This window comes from Erinaceus europaeus, chromosome 21, assembly GCF_950295315.1.
Source record: "Erinaceus europaeus chromosome 21, mEriEur2.1, whole genome shotgun sequence".
NCBI lineage: Eukaryota > Metazoa > Chordata > Mammalia > Eulipotyphla > Erinaceidae > Erinaceus > Erinaceus europaeus.
This window is the reverse complement of record NC_080182.1, coordinates 26,365,351-26,389,320: the sequence shown is the minus strand read 5'-3', so window position 1 is coordinate 26,389,320 and position 23,970 is coordinate 26,365,351. Positions and strand designations below refer to the sequence as shown.

The 23,970-nt window shown below is 46.8% G+C and overlaps 1 protein-coding gene across 1 annotated transcript in view; it reads right to left on the bottom strand.

Annotated features, from left to right (window-relative positions):
• The window catches only part of ITGA9 (integrin subunit alpha 9), a 399,146-nt gene that overhangs the window by 4,544 nt on the left and 370,632 nt on the right, over positions 1-23,970 (bottom strand). Inside the window, exon 29 of the mRNA XM_060180609.1 lies at positions 12,907-13,026. Within this exon, the coding sequence (XP_060036592.1) occupies positions 12,907-13,026 (120 nt within the window). The remainder of the gene's footprint in view (positions 1-12,906; positions 13,027-23,970) is intronic.

Below are 23,970 nucleotides of genomic sequence, written 5' to 3'. Positions count from 1 at the left end.
CAGAGCACTGCTCAGCTCTAGCTTTACAGTGGTGCTGGGGATTGAACATGGGACTTCAGAGCCTCAGGCATGAAAGTCATTTACATAACCAGTATGCTGTCTTCCCAGTACTTGCATAATGCTCTGCTATGATGCTGGTGCTCAAACCCAGGTCCTCAAGGATGGTAAATTGTGCATTCTACTGAGTGAACGATCTCCTGAGCCTCATTCATTCTTTCTTGAAGAGATTCACGGGGTAGGAGAGAATAGTAAAGGACCAAAGAAACCCAGGAAATATTAGCGGTTGTGGAATGATTGGGTAATTACTGCGGTTACATTACATGTTTTAAGCTCTCTCTGCACTCTGCATAAAGATTTGCTATCTTCTAGATCTTCCTCTCAGAGTTGTGCAACACATGCTGTGATTGCATCTAGCTTGACCCAGGACAGCAGTAGCTCAGTGCTGAGAAGACCTTTCCTTTTGATGTCTTATAGTCTTCCATATATGGCAAGACAGGTGTCTCCATCTTTTCACACAGTGAGCTCAAGCCAGACATAGAATCCATGTTTGGCAGCCCATAGATGATCCATCTTTCCTCTCTAGCTCAGGAATCGTTCTCTTTTGTCACCAGCACAAATAGCCTCTGTTTTTGAGGTCGGCCATCTCTCCCTGTATCTGTCCTGACCAGTGGTGGTATTACTTTAGAGAAAAAAAAATTAGTATCTTTACTGATTTACTGGATAGAGACAGCCAGCAATCAAGAGGGAAGGGGATGGTAGACAGGGAGAGATACGGAGAGATGCTTGCAACACTGATTCACCACTTGTAAAGTTTTCCCTGTACAGGTGGGGGCTGGGGGCTCAAACCTAGGTCCTTGAGCATAAATATTTTTAGTTACTTATTCATAAACCAGAGCACTGCTCAATTCTGATTTATGGTGGTGCAGCTCTCCTTGATCTGAAAACTCTGAGGTGTATGTCCTCACAAGAATTCCAGAAAAACTTGCCCAAGGTGGTAACCAGCGTGATAAATAACTCTTCTTCTTCTTCTTCTTCTTCTTCTTCTTCTTCTTCTTCTTTTTTTTTTTTTACCAGAACACTGCTCAGCTCTGGTTTATGGTGGTGGAGAAGATTGAACCTGGGACTTTGAGCCTCAGACATAAGAATCTCTTTGCATAACCATTATGCTATCCACCCCCACCCAATAACTCTTCCTTTATTGACACCCTTCTCTTCCCTGTGGCTTTGTTCCTGTTTCCTGGGATCATTTTCCAAATAAATCACTTGCCCTCACTGTAACCCTCTTGCTTAGCCGTTGCTAAGTCTGCTGCATCCATGGTCTGTGATACTGTACTCTCATTAACTTGTAATTTCCACAGTCATCATTGGAAACACCCCCATTAGCAAAGTATGTTGCCAACAGTGAATGCACAGTAGAACTGCCCCAGGCAAACCCAGTGCTCACAGGTTCTTCTAGCATTTTTGCTGTCTGTGCATCTGCTTTCACTCTTGTTCAGTCTGAGTCCAGCATCCTTAGTCATGCTGGTGATCAGGAGCTCCCACAGAGAAGGAGAAACAAGTTGGGGGGGGGTAATCAGGAATTATCTTGCAGTATGGCTGAGGTCCGGGAATAAACAGGAAGAACCTGGGGAATACAGACACTGCTACACCATGCCAGAACACAACTTGTATGCAGACTCCTGGGCAGAAGGTTAGAGCTACCAGTGGCATTTTATTTGTCTTTTTTGGAGCCCAGACTAGTTATTAAAACACAGTCCACTCTTCTGGGTGGTGAGTGTTGGGCTCAGTAGTACAGATTGTGCTGCAGGAGAAAGGCAGTGAAGGCCCTTTACATTGGAGAACATGAATATGCAAAGCGGTCATCACGGTTGCCCAGTAGATGGCAGTAGCGTGTCTCTTTACGGCCAACTATCAGTGGGTTTTCTGACAGGCGGGGTTTGTGGAGGAGTGCTGTCTACTACTAGTTTGGCTCAAAATGCCCTGTAGGTCTGGTGGTGTCAAACTAATATTGGTCCTTCCATGATCAAGCTAGAAAAGAGTTCTGCTACTTTTGGGCTTTTGCTTGAGTCAGGTCTGTAGTTCTGATAAGGAGCTCAAAGCCGGGGCTGGGCAGTGGCAGACAGTTGAGCACACAGTACCATGCTCAAGGATCTAGGTTCAAGCCCCTGCTCCCCACCTTCAGGGGGAAGCTTTATGAGTGGCAAGCCAGGTCTGCAGGTGTCTACTCTCCTCTCTCTTCCTCTCTACCTACTTAGTCAAAATTAAAGATAAAAAAAAAAAGAAAAGAAAAAATGGTCAGTTACAGAAGACAGACCTTCCACCTTCTGCACCCCATAATGACCCTGGGTCCATACTTCCAGAGGGTTAAAGAATAGCTATCAGGGGAGGGGATGGGATACGGAGTTCTGGTGGTGGGAATTGTGTGGAATTTTATCCCTCTAATCCTATGGTCTTGTCAGTGCTTCCATTTTGTAAATAAAAATTAAAAAAAAAAAGGTCACCTAAAGCAGTGGATTTGTAGTACCAGCACTGAGCTACCAGAACCCCATCCTTTCTTCTTTATTTTAATAGGACAGAGAGAGATTGAGAGGGGGAGGAGGAATTAGAGAGGGAGAGACGCCTGCAGCACTACTTCACCACTCATGAAGCTTCTCCCCTGGAGATAGGAACCAGGGGCTTGAACCTCAGTCCTTGTGCATGGTAGGTGCACTACCAGGTGTGCCACCACCTGACCCCTCTTAAGGTCCAATGTTCACAGTGATTTCAGGGGAAAAAAGGAAAGTAAGGTCTGGACATGTCATAAGTAATAGTAAGATAGACCAAGGCTTGGGCAGCATTTTTCTCCTGTAGCAGGAGGGCATAGCACTCGCCTTTGCACTCACTCTGTGGAAAACCTTTGAGACGTGCTGTGCGACTCTATTTCTGCTGCCCCTGAGGGTGCTGGGAAATAATCAGTGATGATGAATTTAAACTCCATCAGCAGCAGCCCACACTCAACTCCAATCCACTGGAGTCAATGTTTGCCTGTACTTTTTTTTTTCTCCTAGAATATTCCAGGGTTGGGTTTGCCACTTGAGGGGCAAAAGGCTCTGTTTGTGAACTGTTTATCTGTTACAGAGGAAGCACTTATGGAGGTCCAGGAGGAGGCGGGGGGGGGGGGGGGGGAGGGGGAGGGGAGGAGGAGGAGGAGGAGGGGGAGGAGACTCAAACCAAGCCTTGCTCAGCTGCCAGCCAGGAGAGTAACATGTCTTCTCCCTTTGAGTTTGTGCTGGTTCTGCTGACAGGCCAGAGGCCTGTGGCTACAAAGAGCAGCTCCTCTCCTTGAACCCTCCTGACAGACTTACATGATTCTCTGACAGAAACCTGTATCAGAAAGAACTGCCAGAAGACTCCTAAGGAGGTGAAGGTTTCCCCTGAGTAGCCCTAGTGAGGAAACTGCTGTGTGAGGTGTTGAGTTATGGAGGACAAAGAGCCTGACTGAACTTGGGGTCTGCAGCCCTGAAGTACCAGCTACCCTCTTCCTGGCCCACTTCCTGTCCTTTTCAGGCCGCTTCTGGGGGAGTGAGGGGCTGGTCTCAGAACTCCATGGTGTCTGGTCCCCTTTGCCTGCCTGACTTTTTGGGTTGCTTCCTGGGCAGTGAATTCCGGAGTTCCAAGGACTCTCGGAAACACTCCTTCTTTGGATGAACCCAGGGCCTGGTGTTTATGGGTCTCTCCAGTTACTCGACTATTTACACAGCATGTCTCTGTCTCGAGATGTCGACTGCCCAACATCAGCCCAATATTTACTTCCTCACATAAATAAGCCCCCGTGGAGTCTGGCGCAGTTTGGATGGAGACAAGGCGAAGGCCGTTCTGTGCATATGCCCGTGGGCTCTGCATTTCCCCTTTCTGTAGAGCTCTCCTCCAGGGGTGCATCCTCAGAGCCTGGTGGGGTGGAAGGTGATAGCCCCAGTGACCCCCTGGGATGCCAGACCTGACACATTCTCCAAACCATTTCACAGATTTATTTTTCTGAGAGTATGTGCTTGAGGTTAGGAGAACAGCTCTCCAATGAAAACCAGGAGTTCAGACCCAGCTCTGAAGCAGCAGGCTCCTGGAACTGTCCCAGTTGACAGAACGTTCAAAGCAGGCCGTCTTTTGCTTTGTCTCTTTAGACAGATTTATCGTGTGTGTGTGTGTGTGTGTGTGTGTGTGTGTGTGTGTGTGTGTGTGTGAAAGAGAGAGAGAGAAAGAGGGAGAGACAGAGAAGCACATCACCACTCTGGCATATGGGACATGGAGAACCAGCGATCAAACACAAGGCCTCAGCTGAGTTCTGGCTGCATCTGGAAGCCACCTCCCTGGCTGGGCACTTAGCACACTCTGCAGCCTCCCTGTTCCCCACTTGGAGAAGAAACTGAACTCAAGACTGGAGAGGCACTGGCCCTTTCCTTTGTTCCAGACCATCTCGGCTTGCAAAAAGGGTGAAGAGGAGGGACAGAGGAAAGGCTCCTTAGTTGACAGCCGCAGAGGGAGGATGGAGAGATTTGCTCTTTCACTGAGAGGTGGCCTCCATTTTTTGGGGGACGGCAGGGGGGCAACTTCACAATGTGGGAAGAGGAGGAGAGAGAAGAAGGGGAGAGGGGAGAGGTTATGTGTGAGGGGAGCCCGGAGCTCTCAACAAGAGCTTCTTCTACAAGCAAAATGTCCTAGCATCTTTACTCTCTTTACTCCTGTACTCAAACGCTGATCTAAGGAGTCTGAGGTACTCCATAAAGGAACTGGCTGGACATTGAGGCCTCTTTACACGGTGTTTGTGGTTGTGTGGAAGAGGCATGGGGCCCAGGCCCTGGGCAGCTCTCAGCCCAGTCAGGGGCTAAAGGAAAGCAGAATGGATTTGGGGATTTTTCACCCTTAAAAAGTGTTTTATATTTCAAAGTTTTCTTTCTGCATGGTGGTTTGGCAGGCTACTGCAATCCTTGCACAAAAAGCTTAAATTACGGCTCCTAGCGTCTGCTCACATCCCAGCTTTGGGAAAAGCTTATTAGGATCCATTTCAGTATGAGGAAGGGTCTGATGAGCTCGAGCCCTCATTGCGGATTTTGCAGAGAAGCCAGGGTCTGTGGCCACCAAGCATGAAAATGGGGTCTGCCCAGAGGTGGGGGGGGGTTGCGTCTAAGTCCTAGCCTGGGCTTCAGACAGGAGGAGGCATTTATTGACTCTAAGTCAGCAGTGGCTGAGGGGCTTGTTAGTAACACCCCAGTGACCTATAGGTGGGGCCAAGGGCTGGTGGCACAGGCTGCATTACCTGGCCAAGCCCTGCTCACCTCTTGGGGTCTGCTTGACCAAACTGCCATCTCTGGTCACTTTGCCCAGCGGTCTTGAACTCTGAGGGCTCTGTTGTTTTTCCCTTTGGCCAGTCTTTCAACAAGTGTGAGCCCCAATTCTCTTTGTTGGGTAAGGTACTGGATATCCTGCAACTACAAAGGGCAGGATGGCACTAAGGATACATCAGCACACCCAGTAGCTCTGTTCCAGTTCAGTACCATGCCACAGTTCATGTCTGTGTGACACTTATTGAAAATCCACTGTTTTTGATTCTTGAGTGCGAGGCAATGGCAAGCAACCACAAGTAGCAGTGTCGAGAGCTGTCACCGAGTTACATCAAGATATGCGACTCTGTAAAGGGAAAGGGGTTTGAGCACTGCCTCAAAGGTCCTAGTGAAGTGTTTTCTTGATCAACTGTGGCAACTGGGTACTATGCCATGGCTTACCCCTTGAAAGGAATGGAGAGGATTAGATAGGAAGTAGCCTACTGAGCCAACACCATTAAGATCTCTCACACAAGCCAGCTACTAGTCTGGATGCCAGGTTCACATCAACAGCTTTCTCTGTACTAGACTGTGTGATGCTGGACCTCTAGGACATTCCATGCCACCCTTAGGTAATGAGATAGGAATCAGAGTTGATAGTCTGATTGTGAAGTTGTGTGTAAGAAGTTTTAGGACAATGTGGGTCTTTAGAATAATCAGACACGGGGGCTGGTGATGGCATACTTGGTTAAGCACACATACTACCATGCATAAGGACCCAGATTCAACCCCCCTCACCCCTGCAGGGGAAAGCTTCACGGACTATGAAGTAGTGCTACAGGTATCTTTCTCTCCCTTTCCCTCCTGATTTCTCTCTGTCCATATCAAAAAAAGGGGGGGGGAGGGGAGAAAAATCATTATTTCATTTCCCTTTTTAATCTCCTATAAATTCCTAGTTATTAACCCTCCAAGAAAGAAAATATATATTTTTCTCTATAAACTTCCTTGGCCAAGCTACTTACTGCACCAGACCTTTGACTGAACAGAAGACTGACGAGCATGTTAAGCAACATTTACATTTTTTTCATTTCCCTGAAGGAGCCCATTGATGACCTGTGTCTAGGGCACTGCAGAAGAGATGCAGCTTCATCAGCTTTCAGATAACAAGACTGAGGTGAGTTTACGTCTGTGAAAACAACTTTCATGGGCAGACAACTGAGCTTCCTGAATCTGAGCTGGTATGGGACAGAGCATGGTGAGGAGAAGCTATGCTAGTTCCTGGCCAGTCTCTAAGGAGAAAATGTTGTTGTTTCCCCCCTAGCATGCACTCATAGAGCCTAAGCTGTCACATAAGAAGCCAGACTAGAAGGGCCTCTCAGAGATACCCTGAGCCGATAGGGAGGAGAGGGGTTTATCTGGGTTCAGCCATCCGGCCTTCCAGCCTCCCACTAATATGTCAGGCATGTGAGTTAAGATTCCTCAGACCACAAAAGCCACTAAGTAAATGCCACCCTGATGTCACACGGAACAGAAGACTCACTCAGGTAAACCCTTGCTCCATTCCTGAGCCTTAAGTGCATGAGCAGTAATGTAATGACTGTTTGGGGAGGGGCAGTTTGCTATGCAGCAACAGCTCATTAACTGTCACAGTGCAAAAGCCTGGGACTTAGGCACCAACACCACCAACACCTGTGATGCCTGACTGGGGTGAAGACCTTTGGGGGACTGCCAATTTTTTTGCCCTTTTCTGAGGCTCTCCCTTGTCTAGCTGTCCCCAAACTACTCCTAGCTAAGATATATTTTATTGTCTTTGCTTTGCTTTTTTCTTTTTCTTTTCTTCTTCTTCTGCCTCCAGGGTTATCTCTGGGGCTTAGTGAAGGCACTGCGAATCCACTGCTTCTGGAGGCCATTATTCCCCATTTTATTGGACAGAACAGAGAGAAATTGAGAGAGGAGGGAGAGATAGATAAGAGGCAGAGAGACATCTGCAGACCTGCTTCACTGCTTGTGAAGCATCCCCCCTGCAGGTGGGGAGTTGTGTGGGGAGGCTGAAACCCAGACCCTTGCATTTAGCACTATGTGTGCTTGACTGGGTATGCCACTTCCCAGGCCCTATTCTCTCTCTCTCTCTTTGAAATTTGTGACTAAGAATAGGTTACCAGAATGTAAGATTACAGTGTGTAGTTCTCCACCTTCCAAAGATATCCACTATAGTTCTCACAAGTCTTATAGTCTTTGCTTGTTTCTATTTTTTTTTCAAGCTTATGTGTATCTGTGTATCAGATCTCAAGATTCCATATATGAGTGAAACCATCTGGTAGTTGTCTTTCTTCTCTTTACTTATTTCACTAAACATAATCACCTCCAGTTCTATCCATTTTGTCCCAAAGGACACAATACCATCATTTTGATTGCAGAGTAGAATTCCATGGAGAATATATCCTATAATATATCCTATAATATATAATAGTATATTATAATATATATAATATATATAATAATATATAATATATGTCTTTAGCCAGTCACCTGTTGATGGGCATTTAGGCTGCTTCCACGCTTTGTCTATTGTGAAAACAGGGGTCCATGTGTGCCTTCAAATTAGTGTTTTCAGGTCATTTGGATAAATGCCTTAAGAGTGCTATTGCTGGATAATAAGGTAATTCTATTTTTGTTTAAGGACTCTCCATATAATGACATATTTTCTTATCCCAGCCTTACCTGTGAGGGTCAGTAGGTGTTGTGTGAGCCAAGCTGGGCCGGACTCTCCCTGTCAAGTCTCTGCCTCTGACCACAAGTGACAAGAAGGGACGTCTGGGTGGCTGTTTGACTTGAGCAGTCCATCATGTTCTTCCTCCCAGACTTGTAGAACTGGGACTCAGAGGCGGCTGATACATCCATGTCTGTGACTAGACGTCACTCAGGGGAGCAAGGAGTGACATCCCCAGTAGTGTGTGTACTTCACCACGTGCCAGGACCTCAGCTCAAGCCCCGGGCCACCACCAGGGAGAATTAAGCTCAGGGGAAACTTCACAAGTGGTGAAGCAGTGCTGCGGTGTCCTTCCTTCTCTTTATCTATCTCTCTCTGTCTCTCACCTTCTATTGGAAAAAAGAAAGGGTCCCCTGGGAGCGGTGAGAAATCCCAAAAGTCCTGGTGGCAAAAAAAAAAAAAAAAGTAACTGAGGTGTAAATTTGGAGAGCTGGGGCTGTGTGGAGGGAGAAGGCTGGTCTCCAGGTGAAGACTGCTGCAGGGTTATCAAGGCACAGAAGTAGGGGCTGTGGAGGGGAGGGGAAGGGGGGAAGGGAAGGGCCAGAACGGTTTCTGGACTTGTTCTGGATTTGGGATCTGCAAATACCCTGGAACTTTAGAATCCTCTCTTTTGATTAAATGGTTGTGAAAGGAATTTTGCTTTTTAAGAAAGTAAAATATTCTTCTTAAACATCTTTGGAGGGGAGTCAGAACCTTGTGCATGCAGAATTCTACTGTTTCCATGGTTTTCATAGCTTTTTATAGCAAAAGAGGGAGAGAGAAAGAAAGATACCATAGCACTGCTCCACCATCTATGGGGCATCCCATGGTGCTAACCATGGCACTGCCAGGGCTTGAACCCAGCTCTGTGTGCATGGTGAAGTGTGTGCTCTACTGAGCCATCTCCCAGTCCCTTTCTGTTTCCTTATGCAATGGGAAAAACTATCTATGATGGGAGGGGGGAGGCGGGGGGGTTGGATAAGTACACACAGCCCTGGAAACTGGAGAGAAAGCTTTCCGAGAAGTGAGGTGACAGCATGGACTCCTGTGGACCTTCCCTCTGCCAGGAGAAGGGGCTGGGGGTAGGTCAAGTCAAGTCTAGTCTTCTGGGCTCTCTGCCAAACACCTCCTTTCCAGAATGACTTCAGACCCTGATCTCCTTACCCTGGTGAAGGGAAACCTTCTCTTGTTCAGATACAAGGAGAAATTCTTCTCTATCCTTCTTGATCTCTCAAGCCCAGCTAGTCACCAGATCCTGCTGATCTAAGGTGATCTCCTTCTCTGCACCCCGGGCAAATGCCCCCATGCCAAATCTCTCATCTGAGCAGAGCTGGTCACGTCACATGGTCATGTCCCTATTCCCACCCTTCCCCCTTGCTCTGGGCCAGAGGTATTCCTCATAACCAAGGTTGACAAACCCACTGGGGTTGCCTTATGGGTCACCTCACAAGCTGCTTGTCACAAACGCTTCTTATTCTTACCTCCTCACCCCTCTGTATGGAATATCCATCTGCCTGTCTGAAAAATGCAAATGGTATCCAAGGTCAGACTTGAGTGTCACCTCATTGAACAAACATCGCTGCTGTTCTTGGGAACATCTATGTGTTATATATCTGCGGAGCATTTTGCCTGCATTACCATTTTGCCTTGGATTAGGTGTTACTGTCTCAGTTTACTGGGGGGGAAACTGAAGGTGTGGGGCGATTCTCAGGCCACACAGTGAGCAGGGGCAAGAGCGGAGGTTCCAGCCTGCAGCTCCCAGTCTTGAAGGGCCAATCTCTCCTCCACCTCACTGTTCTAGGAGGCCCTTGATTTTCCCCTGGGGAGAGGGCCTGTGTGTGGGGGGACCATTGGAGTTTCCATCTCCAGAGAAGCTACTGCATAGCACCCACTCCCTTTGATTGTGTCCATAAGGGTGTGTGCTTGTAACTGGTGCTCCAGGTCAGGGCAGAATTACAATCATTGTTGGGATCCAGCAGGTCTACAGTAGTCTCTCTTTCTTTTAAAAAATATTTATTTATTTATTTATTCCCTCTTGTTGCCCTTGTTGTTGTAGTTATTACTGTTGTTATTGATGTCATTGTTGTTGGATAGGACAGAGAGAAATGGAGAGAGGAGGGGAAGACAGAGAGGGAGTGAGAAAGATAGACACCTGTAGACCTGCTTCACCTTGTGAAGTGACTCCCTGCAGGTGGGGAGCCGGGGGCTCGAACAGGGATCCTTGAGTTGATCGTTGCTCTGTGCCACATGCACTTAACCTGCTGCGCTACCACCCAACTCCTGGAGTCTCTCTTTCTCTCTCCCTCTTTACCTCCCCCTCCTCTCTCAGTCTTTCTCTGTCCTATCTAATAAAATAGAAAGGAGAAAAAAAAAAGGCCATAGGAATGGTGGATCCACAGTGCTGGCATCAAACCCCAGAATAACTCTGGTTACAAAAAGAAAAAAAAAAGCAAAAAACCAACATATCCATGTGGACAAAACACAACAAACATACAGATTTTTTTTAAAGGCAATATCTACTGTTGGCAAATATACAGGAACATGAGCAGTTCTGATCTACTTGTTAGAGTCAGTCAGTCAGTATACCACACCTACAAGGCAACTTGCAAAAAGCAGTGCAAGGCTTTAATCCACTTCTTTTTTACTAAGGGACTCTACTGCTAGGGTTTTATTCTTAAGGACATAGTAAAGAGTTGATGCAGTATTTGGCTCCAAGGATCTTCACAGTGGTATTGCTAACATAAGTGTGAAATTATAAGCTACCTACATCTAGCATCCAAGGGACAGGTAATCTCTGCACTCTTAGCTGTGTCAGAGACAGGAGATATTAAAGACATGGAGAGAAATCCACAACTATGTGCTCAGGGAAAAACAGGCTACAAACTAGTACAGATAAAGTCCCCAAAGCATGGGAACATAAGATAAGGTTTTTTACTATTATTATTACCTTTATTTATTGGATAGAGATAGTCAGAAATGGAGAGGGGGAGAGAGATAGACACCTGCAGTCCTGCTTCACCACTCGTGAAGCTTTCCCCCTGCAGGTGGGGACTGGGGGTTCGAACCAGGGTCCTTGGGCACTGTAACAGGTGCGTCACCACCCGGCCCCGATAAGCTTCTTTTACAATTTTTTTGTACGATCTTTATTTATTTATTTATTGGATAGAGACAGAAACAGAGAAGGAAGGGAGTGATAGGGAGAGAGACAGAGAGACGCCTGCAGCCCTGCTTTGCCACTCATAAAGCTTTCCCCCTATAGGTGGGGACTGGGAGCCTGACCTGGGTCCTTGCGCACTGTAACGTGTGCTCAATAATGTGTGCCACCACCCGGAGCTGATAAACATATTTTTCAAGTCATATTCTTCAACCTACTAGTAGTCAATGCAGTTCTCAATCTGAACAATATACAATAGAGGTTCCATCTTCTTTGTGTTTCTAGACTTCTGGGAAAATTTGCTTCTCTATCTAATGAGCTATTTTTCAGATTAGTCACTGCAAATACATCGAATCTATCGGCGGAAAATACTGTTCCAGAACAAACAGATATTAAAGGTTGCCTGGTGTATGTCTCTCATGCAAAGAAGAGGGCGAAGAAAAGACGAAGCTGTGTCTGTCACCATGATTAAAAAATCTGGGGATGTGGGCTCCTGAGTGCTCGGCATCTATGTTTTCCTTGACTTATGTGTCATTATGTTTGATGAGGAATGTGCATTATTGTGTGACCCCAAAGAAACAAAGACATCCCAATGTGGGCGTTCTGGAGATAAACCCAGCAATGCTGGCAGAGCAGCAAGACTCCTGATGCCCAGCTGGAGGGAGGGGACACCGTGGAAACAAGACCGGACAAGTATCCTTCTCCTCTGGAACATAGCCATCTGTGGAAGAGACAGGCCCCTCTAGATTATGACTACGATGCTATTATTGGCTAATCTAGAGGCTCTGAAGTAAAAAGAAAGAAAGGACTCCAGACTTCCGAGAGGAGAGAGTGAAACAAAGAAACCATTCTAGATGAGGAAACGTGGACACTGCTATTCTCTTTGGTACAGTCAACAAGAGGCAGGACACAGGGATGCCTATGTGGCCTTTGGTGAAGGAGTCAGGCCTAACCTACCATGAGGCCACCTGCCAGTGAACCACCAGGGGCTCGGAAGGCCTTAGGATGAAACTCCCCAGGTTGGATGTTAGACCTGTAAGCCATCTGCTGCTCATTTTCTGCATAGAACTCTTTTCATAGGGAGTCAGGTGGTAGCGCAGCAGGTTAAGTACATCTGGCACAAAGCACCAGGTCCGGTGCAAGGATCCCGGTTCGAGCCCCCGGCTCCCCACCTGCAGGGGAGTCGCTTCACAGGCGGTGAAGCAGGTCTGCAGGTGTCTATCTTTCTCTCCTCCTCTCTGTCTTCCCCTCCTCTCTCCATTTCTCTCTGTCCTATCCAACAACAAGAACTATAGCAATAAAAAACAATAAGGACAATGAAAGGGAATAAATAAATATATAAAAAAAGAACTTTTTCATATACCACATGGGGGGAGGAGGACAGGTTGCTCAGTAGCTTCTCTGCTTATGTCTTTTTTCAAGTATATGTGCCTGTTACTGTCCGCCCCATTTGTTCCTGCTGCTGTCCAGCTCCTATTTTAGAGGTAAGTCTCCAGCCACCTATGTTAGGACTGGCGACACCTCTACTTGTGAAGGCAAGAGAAGAGGGGGCTGGGGTTTTGTGCTTCCACTCTAGGGTAGCTCAGTCCCTCCTTGTGAATGGCCTCAAGCGGAGCAGAATCTCACTTGCTGTCTGCAGGGGACCCCGCGTTGTACCTGCAGCACAAAGGCAATTCCCACAGGAAACCAAGCAGGGGACTCAGACTCACCTTCCAGAGCAGCACAGCGAGCAGCAGGAAGATGAGGATCCCCACCAGAAGACTGATGGCGATGATCCAGCCCACGACGTAGCCACGGGGTTCCAGATTGTGCAAGGCCTCGAAGACCACCTGGGCGAGGGGCAAAACAAAAGTGAAGACATCTCCCAAACGGAGGCACCCCTGGTGTGATGGAGCCCAGCCCGAGCTGGAGAGTGCGCTAAAGCCGTGTGTCCCAGACTGCTTATTACAATGATCTCTGCCGAGTGCATGGTCCACTAGGAGCTGAAAATGGACTTGAGATCCCAGCTCTGGTTCTTTCTTTTTTATATTTTATTTATTTTATTATTGGATAGAGACAGAAAGAAATTGAGAGGGGAGGGGAAGAGAGAGATACAGACAGACACCTGCAGCTCTCCTTCACTACTTGTGAAGCTTCCCCCTGCAGGTGGGGACCAGGGGGCTTGAACCCCGGTCATTGTGCATTGTAGTGTGTGCACTTAACCATGTGTGCAATGGCTTGGCCCCCTAGCTCCAGTTCTTTAAAGGGCCGGAATCACAACAAACCTGCTTTAAAAATCATGAAGTGACCATGAAGTGTGGTGAAAACTTAAGCGAGAACACTGTATCCTTGATTCACAACAGACAGCTTTTTTTTGTTTGTTTGTTTTGTTATAGTTTTAGAAAAAAAAAAAGAACATGGCTGAATCCTTTATTTAAGACAGTACTTCCTTCCAAATGGTCAGCTCAGTGCATCATTCAGTGTGACTACTGAGTAGTGCTGGTTTCCCTAACAGACTGTGGATGTCGGAAGTACTGGGAAACAGTCCATCTGGAGTCCCATGACAGTGCCTGGCTCTAGGAAGACAACTGGAGCCCGTCTCCATCAGGTGAGTTTTACCAACTAATTCTCTCTCTCTCTCTCTCTCTCTCTATTTATTAGATAGAAACAGCCAGAAATCTAGAGGGACAGGGAGATAGAGAGGGGGAGAGACAGAGAGACATGTGTAGCCCTGCACCTCTACTTGAAAAGCTTCCCCCCTGCAGGTGGAGGCTGGAGGCTGGAACCCAGGTCTTTGCACTCTGTAACATGTGCCCTCAACTGGGTGTACCACCACCTAGCACCTGAGTTCGTCCAACTTCTCTGGGACCTCTATGGTGTGTCCATATCAGTCCATAAGAGTCAGCTATATACATCTCTTCCCAACTCCATCTTCTGTGACATTGCAAAAATAGTCTCAGATGGGCAATGTGGGGGGAGATACTGACACCAGGGAAACTGGCAGACTAATGAGGGCTGCCCACACGCTCCTGCCAGAGAACTAACTACTCAACAGATTGTGTCCTTTGGTTCTGCTTTAGCCCCACTGGTCATGGTGGAGTCTCATTTTGTAGGAATCTTACTTTTGACTGCCAGATTATTCCACTGTTCCATTCAAGTTCCTCACTGTGGAAGAGTCAGAAAGCTCAGCTCTGGACAGTCATGTCTCATGAACCTGTAAACAGACTGGTCCACCCACAGGTTTTGGTCCAGGCGGAGCTGTGTCCTTGGAAGGTCCACCCTCTCTTAAACTTAGCTCAAGCCTGGAGGCCTGCTGATGTTCTGTCTGCCAGGAAGCCTTGCCGATCATGGAGCCAAGTCCTCTCTGTTGCTCACAACACAGGCAGTGACTAGGCACAGAACTGTTAGCTCCCACCCACTATTGTTCTTACTGCCATTTTAGGATGTGGCTCTCCTTGCTCTCCAACGCTTCTCGAATGCTCCTCTCTGTCAGACTCTGTCCTTTTCTTGTGTCTTGTGCCTAATTTGCACAACTACTCCAGGAGGCATCCAACAACCATTTTCCAGAGAGGGACATGGGGGTCAAGAAAGGATGAGTGATTTGCTATGGACCACATACCTTTATTATTATTATTATTTATAAAAAGGAAACACTGACAAAACCATAGGATAAGAGGGGTATAATTCCACACAATTCCCACCACCAGACCTCCATATCTCATTCCCTCCCCAGACAGCTTTCCTATTCTTTAACCCTCTGGGAGTATGGACCCAAGGTCATTGTGGGATGCAGAAGGTGGAAAGTCTGGCTTCTGTAATTGCTTCCCCGTTGAACATGGGCATTGACAGGTCGATCCATACTCCCAGCCTGTCTCTCTCTTTCCCTAGTGGGGAAGGGCTCTGGGGAAGTGGAGCTCCAGGACACATTGGTGGGGTTGTCTGTCCAGGGAAGTCTGGTTGGCATCATGCTAGCATCTGGAACCTGGTGGTTGACAAGATAGTTAACATACAAAGCCAAACAAATTATTGACCAATCATGAACCTAAGGTTTGGAATAGTGCAGATGAAGAGTTTGGGGGTCCTCCATTTTATAGATAGCTAGTAGGCATATTTTAGTTATATTCCAAAGGGCCTGTGGCTATACTAGTTTTTTTTTCCCCTGAGCCTGAAATCTGATATGCAGGTGGATCCAAGTTATTGTCTGGGGAGATGATGTCACGGCTGGAAAAAGGACCAGAAAGCTAGATCTGGGAAGAGAGTAGCTCCCAAGTATGGGAAAGGTGTATAAATATTGTTGACTGTAAACCCCATCAATTTGATTTGATCTGGAGCCCATATTCAGCTTAGGAGCCTATGTGACCTCTGCATCCCTGTAGATCTGAGCTCACATTCTGTTGGACCACATATCTTAAGTGCTAAGTCAGATCTAGAGAACTCCAACCTCCACAGAGACTGGTTGACAGTGGCCATCTCTACCTATCAATTACAATGGATTGTTTATTCTTTTTTTCCTGGTGAAAGGAAAGCAGATGTGATCATCTCTATCACACTACTCCCTGGCCAGAGCTGGGCTAGGAAGGTGTGTGTTCTTGCTGGAGGTAGGAGGTGGATAACCCTGACAGAGATGGATTTATATAGTCTCAGCTGCAGATCCTGAACGTGGAACATCACCCCAAGAGAAATCGAGGAGAGCAGTCATTCCTTCCTATGTAGAGACAAGTGAAGAAAAAAAACCTCCCCAAAGAAAAGGGTATAATGTACACAGAGCCCCCAGCCTAGTGCACCATCACCAAATGGAGGGGACCCCACTGGCTCTGCTGTCATCACTGGCAGGGGTATTTTCTGAGTTTGTGCATGGCTGAAACATATTTTTCATTTAAAAAAATGATTTGCTAACATCTGGTATAGAGAAAAGCTCACGTAACTTGGAAGGGCAGTTCAATGAATTTACACTAAATACTTCTGTGTAACTAGCACCCAGATCAAGAAACGGGTGTGATCAGCAATCCAGAGCTCTCCTTCTCCCCTGCCCCCTGCTCCACCCTGCACAGCTCCTACCAATCCACAAATTCTACCCAGGGCAACCATTATCCTGCTTATATCCTCAGTATAACTGCAGTGAATCAGTGCTTACTCGGGCTTCTTTCTCTCTTCATGATGCCTTTGAGGGTCACCCAGGCTGTAGCATATCTCTTCTTCCAGCTGTAGTGTAGTTCATGGAGTAACTGTGTCATGATCTCATGACCCAGCCTGCAAGCCATCCAGAAGAAGGGATACTTGGGAGTGGGAGGTGGTGGGGCAGAAATGGTCTGGAAAGCCTGCCGTCTGAAGCTCACTGTTTTTGATCTGGCTCAGAATAAGTACAAAATAAGCTGCCTTTAAAAAACAGAATCATGCCTTTGGGAGTATGCTTCTAAAAAGCTGTGGGTTAGATTATTTTCTTTAAAAAATAATTTGTTTATTGGATAGAGACAGAAAGAAATTGAGAGAGAAGGAGGAGCTAGAGAGGGAGAAAAAGAGGGGGGTCAGGCAGTGGCACATCGGGTTAAGTGTACATAGTATGAAACGCAAGGACCCGGAGTAAGGATCTGGGTTCGAACTCTCAGCTCTTCTCCTGCAGGGGGAGGTCACATCACAAGTGGTAAAGCAAGTCTGCAGGTGTCTGTCTTTCTCTTTCCCTCTCTATCTTCTGCTCCCCTCTCAATTTATCTGTCCTATCAAAAAAAAAAAAAAACTTGAAAAAATGGCCACAGGAGCAGTGGATTCATAGTGCAGGCACTGAAATCCAATGATAACCCTGGAGGCAGAGAGAGAGGGAGAGAGGAAGGGAGAGAGAGAGAGAGAGAGAGAAACACCTGCAGCACCGCTTCACCACTTGTGAAATTACCCCTTGCTATGTAGGCAGAGACTAGGGACTTGAACCCAGACCCTTATGTGTGGTAATATGTGCCCTGCCGGGTCCCTTAGGTCAAGTCACTACTTTCACACTCAGAGTATCTCATGATGTCTTGAACAGATGAACTAAGAGGCACTGTGTCTGAGCCGCGTGGCCTTAGACAGCCAAGCTCTCCTCTGTGTGACATGGAAGAACAGGAGTTCTAGGACAGCTATTGGTTCGTGGTCACAAAGTCAGAATCTGCAGACTCTCCCTGCCGACAATGAACCGCTGCAGCAGGCTGTGAGCTCTGCAGAGGCCAGTCATAAAATCCAGCGCCTGGGGGCTCTTTGGGGTCACTGTCTTCCTCCCCACTGCCCCCCACACCCCCCGACCGACTTGAGTTTCAAGTCTGCCTCCCGGCAAAGCCTTGCTGGAGGTCTGGTTTTATGGATCCAGAAACAGTTGAGAGCACCCACTATAGTTTAGTCTGGCAAATTCCACAAGAAGAGGTTGTCACTTCTCGGGAATGTGTGCTTCGTCTCCTCTTATTTTTAGTCATGCCATTTGTCTTCTGGACGTGCGCTTTATGCTTTGGCAACACCGCTTCTCAAGTCCAGTCAAAACTCCAACAAAATCCCTTGTGGGGAGGTCACAGAGGCCTGCAGTGCTCAGAAGTCACATCTTAAATAAATTTCCCAAAGAAGGAAAAGCAGCACGGACCACGAGGAAGACCTAGAAATACCTGGTTGCTTCCTCTACACAGGAGCAGTAAGCCTGGCACAGCCACTCCCTGGCCTCCTCTCAGTAGCTTCCCCTCCACCCTCTTGTTTCCAGTCCCTGCTGCAGCCCCAGTCCAGGCCTCAGTGGAGCAGTGGAGAGGCCGCCTGCTATTGGAGCTCTTTCTAGACCACTGCTCTCAGCAGCTCCCCTCTCAGCTTCCTTTTAAGCTGAAAATGGTCACATGCCACTTTGTGATGGGGCGGGGGTGGGGTGGGGAACGCTCTGAGCAATACGCCAGTAGATGATGTCATCACTGGGTGCACATCGACATGTGCTCTGACATGAAACTAGGTGGTAGAGCCACCATACACGTGGCTGTATGGCATCATCTGTCGGGACCACTGTCTTTCACACAGTCTCTGCTGGCATGAAACGCTGTTGAGTAAAGTGTGGCTGCAGATGGCCTGGTATAGCAGGGTATTTACAGTCTTCTGACCTTTCCAGCCCCCTTGCACCAGGCGGCTTCATGTTTGAGTCAGTCAAAGTCATCTCACCATGGGGCCCACAGTCTCCTGCTTCTTTGCAGGTTGCTCCTGCTACCTGGAATGCCCTTTCCACTCAGGTCCATTTGACCAACTCCAATATTGCTTGCCTTACAAATGTCCATATCCTTTCGTACTCACGTCTTTGGCAATTTTCTCAGAGGTTAAGACGTAAACTACATTAAACTTTTATACTCCACCCCTATTGCTACACTCAAGGATTTTTGTTGTGGAATTCTTCATATTGGTTATGCAACAAGAAACGTGCTGAGTGTCTGATGTGAGTACACAGATAAGTAAAGTGGGATCAATTGCAAAGCAGAGTGCCACAGAGCTATTAAAAATGACAATCATCTCCCCAGACAATAACTTGGATCCACCTGCATATCAGAGGTCAGGCTCAAGAAAAAAAAAACAACTAGTATAGTCATGGGCTCTTTGGAATATAACTAAAATATGCCTACTATCTACAAAATGGAGACGCCCCACTCTTCATCTGAACTATTCCAGCCTTTAGGTTCATGACTATAGGCAACAATTTTTTTTGGCTCTATATGTTAACTCTTTTTTCAGTCATCAGGTTCCAAATGCTACCAGGATGCCAACCAGACTTCCCTGGGTAGACAACCCCACCAATGTGTCCTGGAGCCCTGCCTCCCCAGAACCCCACCCCACTAGGGAAAGAGAGAGACAGGCTGGGAGTATGGATCGACCTGTCAACACCCAGGTTCATCAGAGAAGCAATTACAGAAGCCAGACCTTCTACCTTCTGTACCCCACAATGACCTTGGGTTCATACTCCCAGAGGGTTAAAGAATAGGGATGCTATCTGGGGAGGGATGGGATACAAAGTTCTCATGGTGGGAATAGTGTGGAGTTGTATCCCTATTAGCCTATGGTCTTTTGTCAGTGTTTCCTTTTTATAAATAAAAATTAAAAAAAGACAATGATAAATCTTGTCTACCAGGCCCTGGTGAACAATGGTGGAGGAGGATACGGGCTAGGGGTGAGAGTCTTTTGCAGAAAATGTCGAAATTTTACGCAGGCACCAACAACTGTATTTACCGTAAACCATTAATTCCTCCTGCCCAATAAAAATGTTAAAAAAATAAATAAAATCTGAAAAGCTAAAACAGCTTTCAAATAAAAACTTAGGGAGTCCATGCTGTTGGTCTGCTTCTAAATTCTGCTTCTAAGACCCCTTCTGTTTCATTGGTTTAATCCCCCTGCTTAACACTGTATTCTATTTACATAACCACTGTTAACTAAGCACCGTCCTGCCTCCAGGGCATTGGTTTAATCCTCACTGTTTTGCACGCTTTTTCCTTCTCCCCACCCCCTATCCTACGTACATCCTCTTCAGACCCGACTCTTCTGCCTCAGGATATATAAGGACAGGATTGTGATTAGAGATAGCTTAGATTGCTCTGCGTTCCACATGAATAAAGACTGAACTGTGTACCACTCAGACATGAGTCCCTGGTCGTCTCTCTCTACCGCCCGTGAAGCTAGCCCAGCCTGGCATATGGCGCCAAACTGGGACCGGCAAATAGCGCCCAAACAGGGACTAGCATATGGCTATTTTTCCCATTTTGTTACCTTTGTTGTGGTTGTTATTGTTGTTATTGATGTTGTTATTACTGGATAGGACAGAGAGAAATTGAGAGAGGAGGGGAAGACAGAGAGAAGGAGAGAAAGAAAGACACCTGCAGACCTGCTTCACCGCTTGAGAAGTGACCCCCCACACACACACACAGGTGGGGAGCTGGGGCTCTAAGCAGGGTCCTTACTATGGTCCTTGTGCTTTGTGTCATGTGTACTTAACCTGATGCACTATCGCCCAGCCCCCTCCTCTTGATTTCTGACTATCTTTATCCAACAGACAAATATATATATATACATACATACATACATACATACATATACATACATATACATATACATATATATATACACACACACACACAAGCATATATGCTAGGAAGAAGCTGGGCAAGGACACAGCCAGTCAAGTACACACAGCACCATGTGCAGGAGTCTGGTTCAAGCCCCTGGCTCCCACCTGGAGGGTGGGGGTGGAGGGCAGCTTTACCAGCGGTGGGGCAGGCTACAGTTATCTCTCTCTCTCTTTCTTCCTTTTTTTTTTTTTTTGCCTCTAGGGTTATAGCCAGGGCTCGGTGCCTGCACTATGAATCACCTGCTCCTAGCGGCCATCTTTTTTTCCAATGTTGTTATTGTTATTATTATTATTGTTGCTGCTGTTGTTGTTGGATAGGACAGAGAGAAATGGAGAGAGGAAGGGAAGACAGAGAGGGGGAGAGAAAGATAGACACCTGCAGACCTGCTTCACTGCTTGTGAAATGACTCCCCTGCAAGTGGGGAGTCGGGGGCTTGTACTAGGATCTTTGAGCAGGTCCTTATGCTTCATACTATATGCACTTAACCCGGTGTGCTGCCACCCGGCCGGCCCTTTGTCCTTTCTGTTTATTTTTCTTCCTCTCTATTTCTCTCTGTCTCAACTATTGTGGGAAAAAAAGGCTGCTGGAAGTGGGGGCGTTCTTGTGCAGGTACTGAGCCTGAGTAAAAACCCTGGTGGCGGAGAAGAAAATCAAAAAAAAAAAAAAAAAAAAGAAAGAAAGAGAGAAAAGGAAAGGGCTCGGGAATGTCCTAGCTTATTACTGAAAGGACATACAACCATCTTTTCCCTTGACCTCTTAGTTATACATCTTACTGAAAATATAGTAAAAACATGGGGGGGAAATGATGAATGTTGCAGTGGCAAGTGAAAAAAAGCTCACATAATCAATATATCAATCAATTCAATATATAGAACATCAATTCAATATACAGAACACTTGAGTTTTCCTGAAAAATGGCAGGGCATTTTAAAAGTAAAGGGGTCCTTTCAGAAATGATGGGTGTTTTCTCTTTTCTATTTTTTTTTAGCCTTAAAATTCCTTTAAAAAAATCACTGAACATTTGAAGAAAGTTAAAATTTCTAAGAAGCAGCCTCCCTCACTCCCCTTTTCAGGATCAACCATCCTTGCTGAGCTTTTGTAGGCAGCAATTTTCAGCCCATTTCAGCAGACAAAACCTACGGAATCATCCCAATCTATAAAACAGAACAACAAAAAAAAAGTAGCCATTCTCTGATTATAAAGAAGGTGGACAGAAAAAGCCGGCCTGCTCAGACCCCCTTCCCATACCTGCTCCAGCCTAGTCCAGGCCCGGCCTGCTAGGACCTACTCAAGAGAATCATGGCTCCACGAAGCTTAGTCTGAAACCACAGCTCAGCACTCTGTATGACTCACGTATGCTATGAGTTCTTATAAAACAAAGTTTTAAATCTATCTATCTATAGATATATATTTTTTGTTCTATTTTAATGAGATATGGAAAGGGGGGGAGAGGCCGGAGCACTGGTTAGCTCTGGCTTATGGCGGTACAGGATTGAACCTGAGACTTTGGAGGCATTAAAGTTCTTTTGCATAACCATTATGCTGTCTCCCCTGCACCCTGTACAGGGGTTTGAATGTTATGTTCTCCTGTCACCTAAACCAAGGTAGATTCATTATGTGACTCATAAATGCACAAACTGATCATTCAGTATTTTTTTTTTCTGCCATAACATTAGATGAAGCACAAATCTGTCTCAATCTGCAACACAAAAGATGGGATTTGAAGATGGAGCCTCATATGTGTTTCCCTCCCTTCTACTTCAAAACTAGACTTGTGGAGTGAGGGGGTGAGGGGGTGAGGGGTGGGGCGTGGTGGGAGCAGGTGGGAGCAGGTGGGAGCTAGCTCACCCAGCAGAGCGCACGCTTCACATGCGCATGGACTTGGGTCTGAGCCTCCAGCACCACATGGGAGCAGCACGCACAGGGGAAGCTTCGCAAAGTGGTGGAGGAGGCGTGTGGTGCCTCTCTCTTCTTTCTTCCCCTCTCCCTCTTTCTCTCTGTTTGATACAGAAATGGGAGGAGCGTCTGCTGAGATGGTGGAATCACACAGGCTCAGAAAGCCCCAGAAGGAGAAGAAAATGCAGATTTAAATATTTAATTAATGTATAATACAATACATAATGTGACATATTATTAGGTATAATTTATATGATTGCAATTTATTGCTTATGATATATTATCATATGGATTAATTTAATTTATTAAATATTTATTTAAATCTGGGGCACTAGGGTATGAACTGAGGGCCTCATACAAGCATGGCATTACTGAGAAGGAGACAATCCAATTATTTTTTATTCTATATCCTGTTAGAAGAAGGAGGTGGAGTTGGAGAAGTAGGAGGAGGAGACAGAGTGAGAGAATACTAAAGTACTACTCTGCCTTCCATGGAGTCCCCCTTTTACTGTCCATGGTGCTCCCACGTGGTCTCGGAGGGTGAACCCGGAGTAAGGTGTGCACTCTACCCACTGAGCTAACTCCCAGTCCCACAAATGTTAGTTCTTTTAAGATCGTCCTGGCCTCTGCGTATCTGTCCATCACCCCCATTCAGTAACCCACCCCTCCAATCCTTATCCAACAAATGTGTATGTAGCGCCTACTACAGTCAGCCCCTGTGGGAATTCACTGGTGGACAGAGCAAGGAGCCTTTGCTCTCATGCAACTTCCAGATTAGGAAGCATATGGGTCATTTCCACAAATAAATGCAAAATTATAATTTTAGGTAATGCCCCGTGGGGGAGACTCCTGGCCAGGACAAAGTCAGAGAGGCATGACAGTTGGAGAGTTCCTTGAGCTAAAAGTTAAAGAGTAAATAGAAGCTTACCACTCAGAAGGGGAAGAGGAGGAGGAGCATGTGCAGTCGGTCTGTGGCAGGAGTGTGCTTGGCAGCGGGGAGGCACTGCTAGCAGGCAGGGAGGCTAGAGCAGGCGGCATGAACAGGAAGCCAGTGGGAGAGTCCCAAGAAGAGACCAGAAGGGCTGGAGGCCATGCTAAGAAAGGGAAGTCAGTGGGGGAGAGGGATTTAACCCCACACAGTGCCACCACCTGCATTTTGCAAGAGCGCACTCTACCTGCCAAATGAGTGGCAGGGGAACTGGCTCAGTGGGCAGGGTGCCTGGCTCAAATGCAGGAGGCCCGACGTTAGATCCCTGGCACTGTATATACCAGAGGAGTGTTCTGGTTCTCTTTCTCTCATAAAAATAAACTCATCTAGTTACAAAATGATTCACCAGACTATAGCAGCTTTTTTTTTATATAGGACAGAGAAAAACAGAGAAGAAAGGGGGCTAGAAAGGGAGAGACAGAGAGAATCAGAGAGACATCTGCGTCACTGCTTAATCACTCATTAAGTTTGCCCCCTCCAGGTGGGGACCTCCAGGTGGGCTGGAACCCAGGTATCTGTGCCTAGCAATGTGTGTGTTCTGCCAGGTACACCACTGTTGGGCAGCACGCCAGCTTCCCCCGTTTAACAGAGGTCTATTTATATAACCACTGTTACCTAAGAACCGTCCTGCCTGCAGGGCACTGGTTTAATCCCACTGGTTCAAACTCTTTTTGCTCCGGCCCCTCTCCTAGCCACACCCTGTTTTCCACCACTCTTTTTGCTCCACCCTCTCTATGTCACATCCTGTTTCCACTCTACTTGACGAGTATAAATACAGCTGCTCTTCTGATTAAACACACTCGGAATTGCCT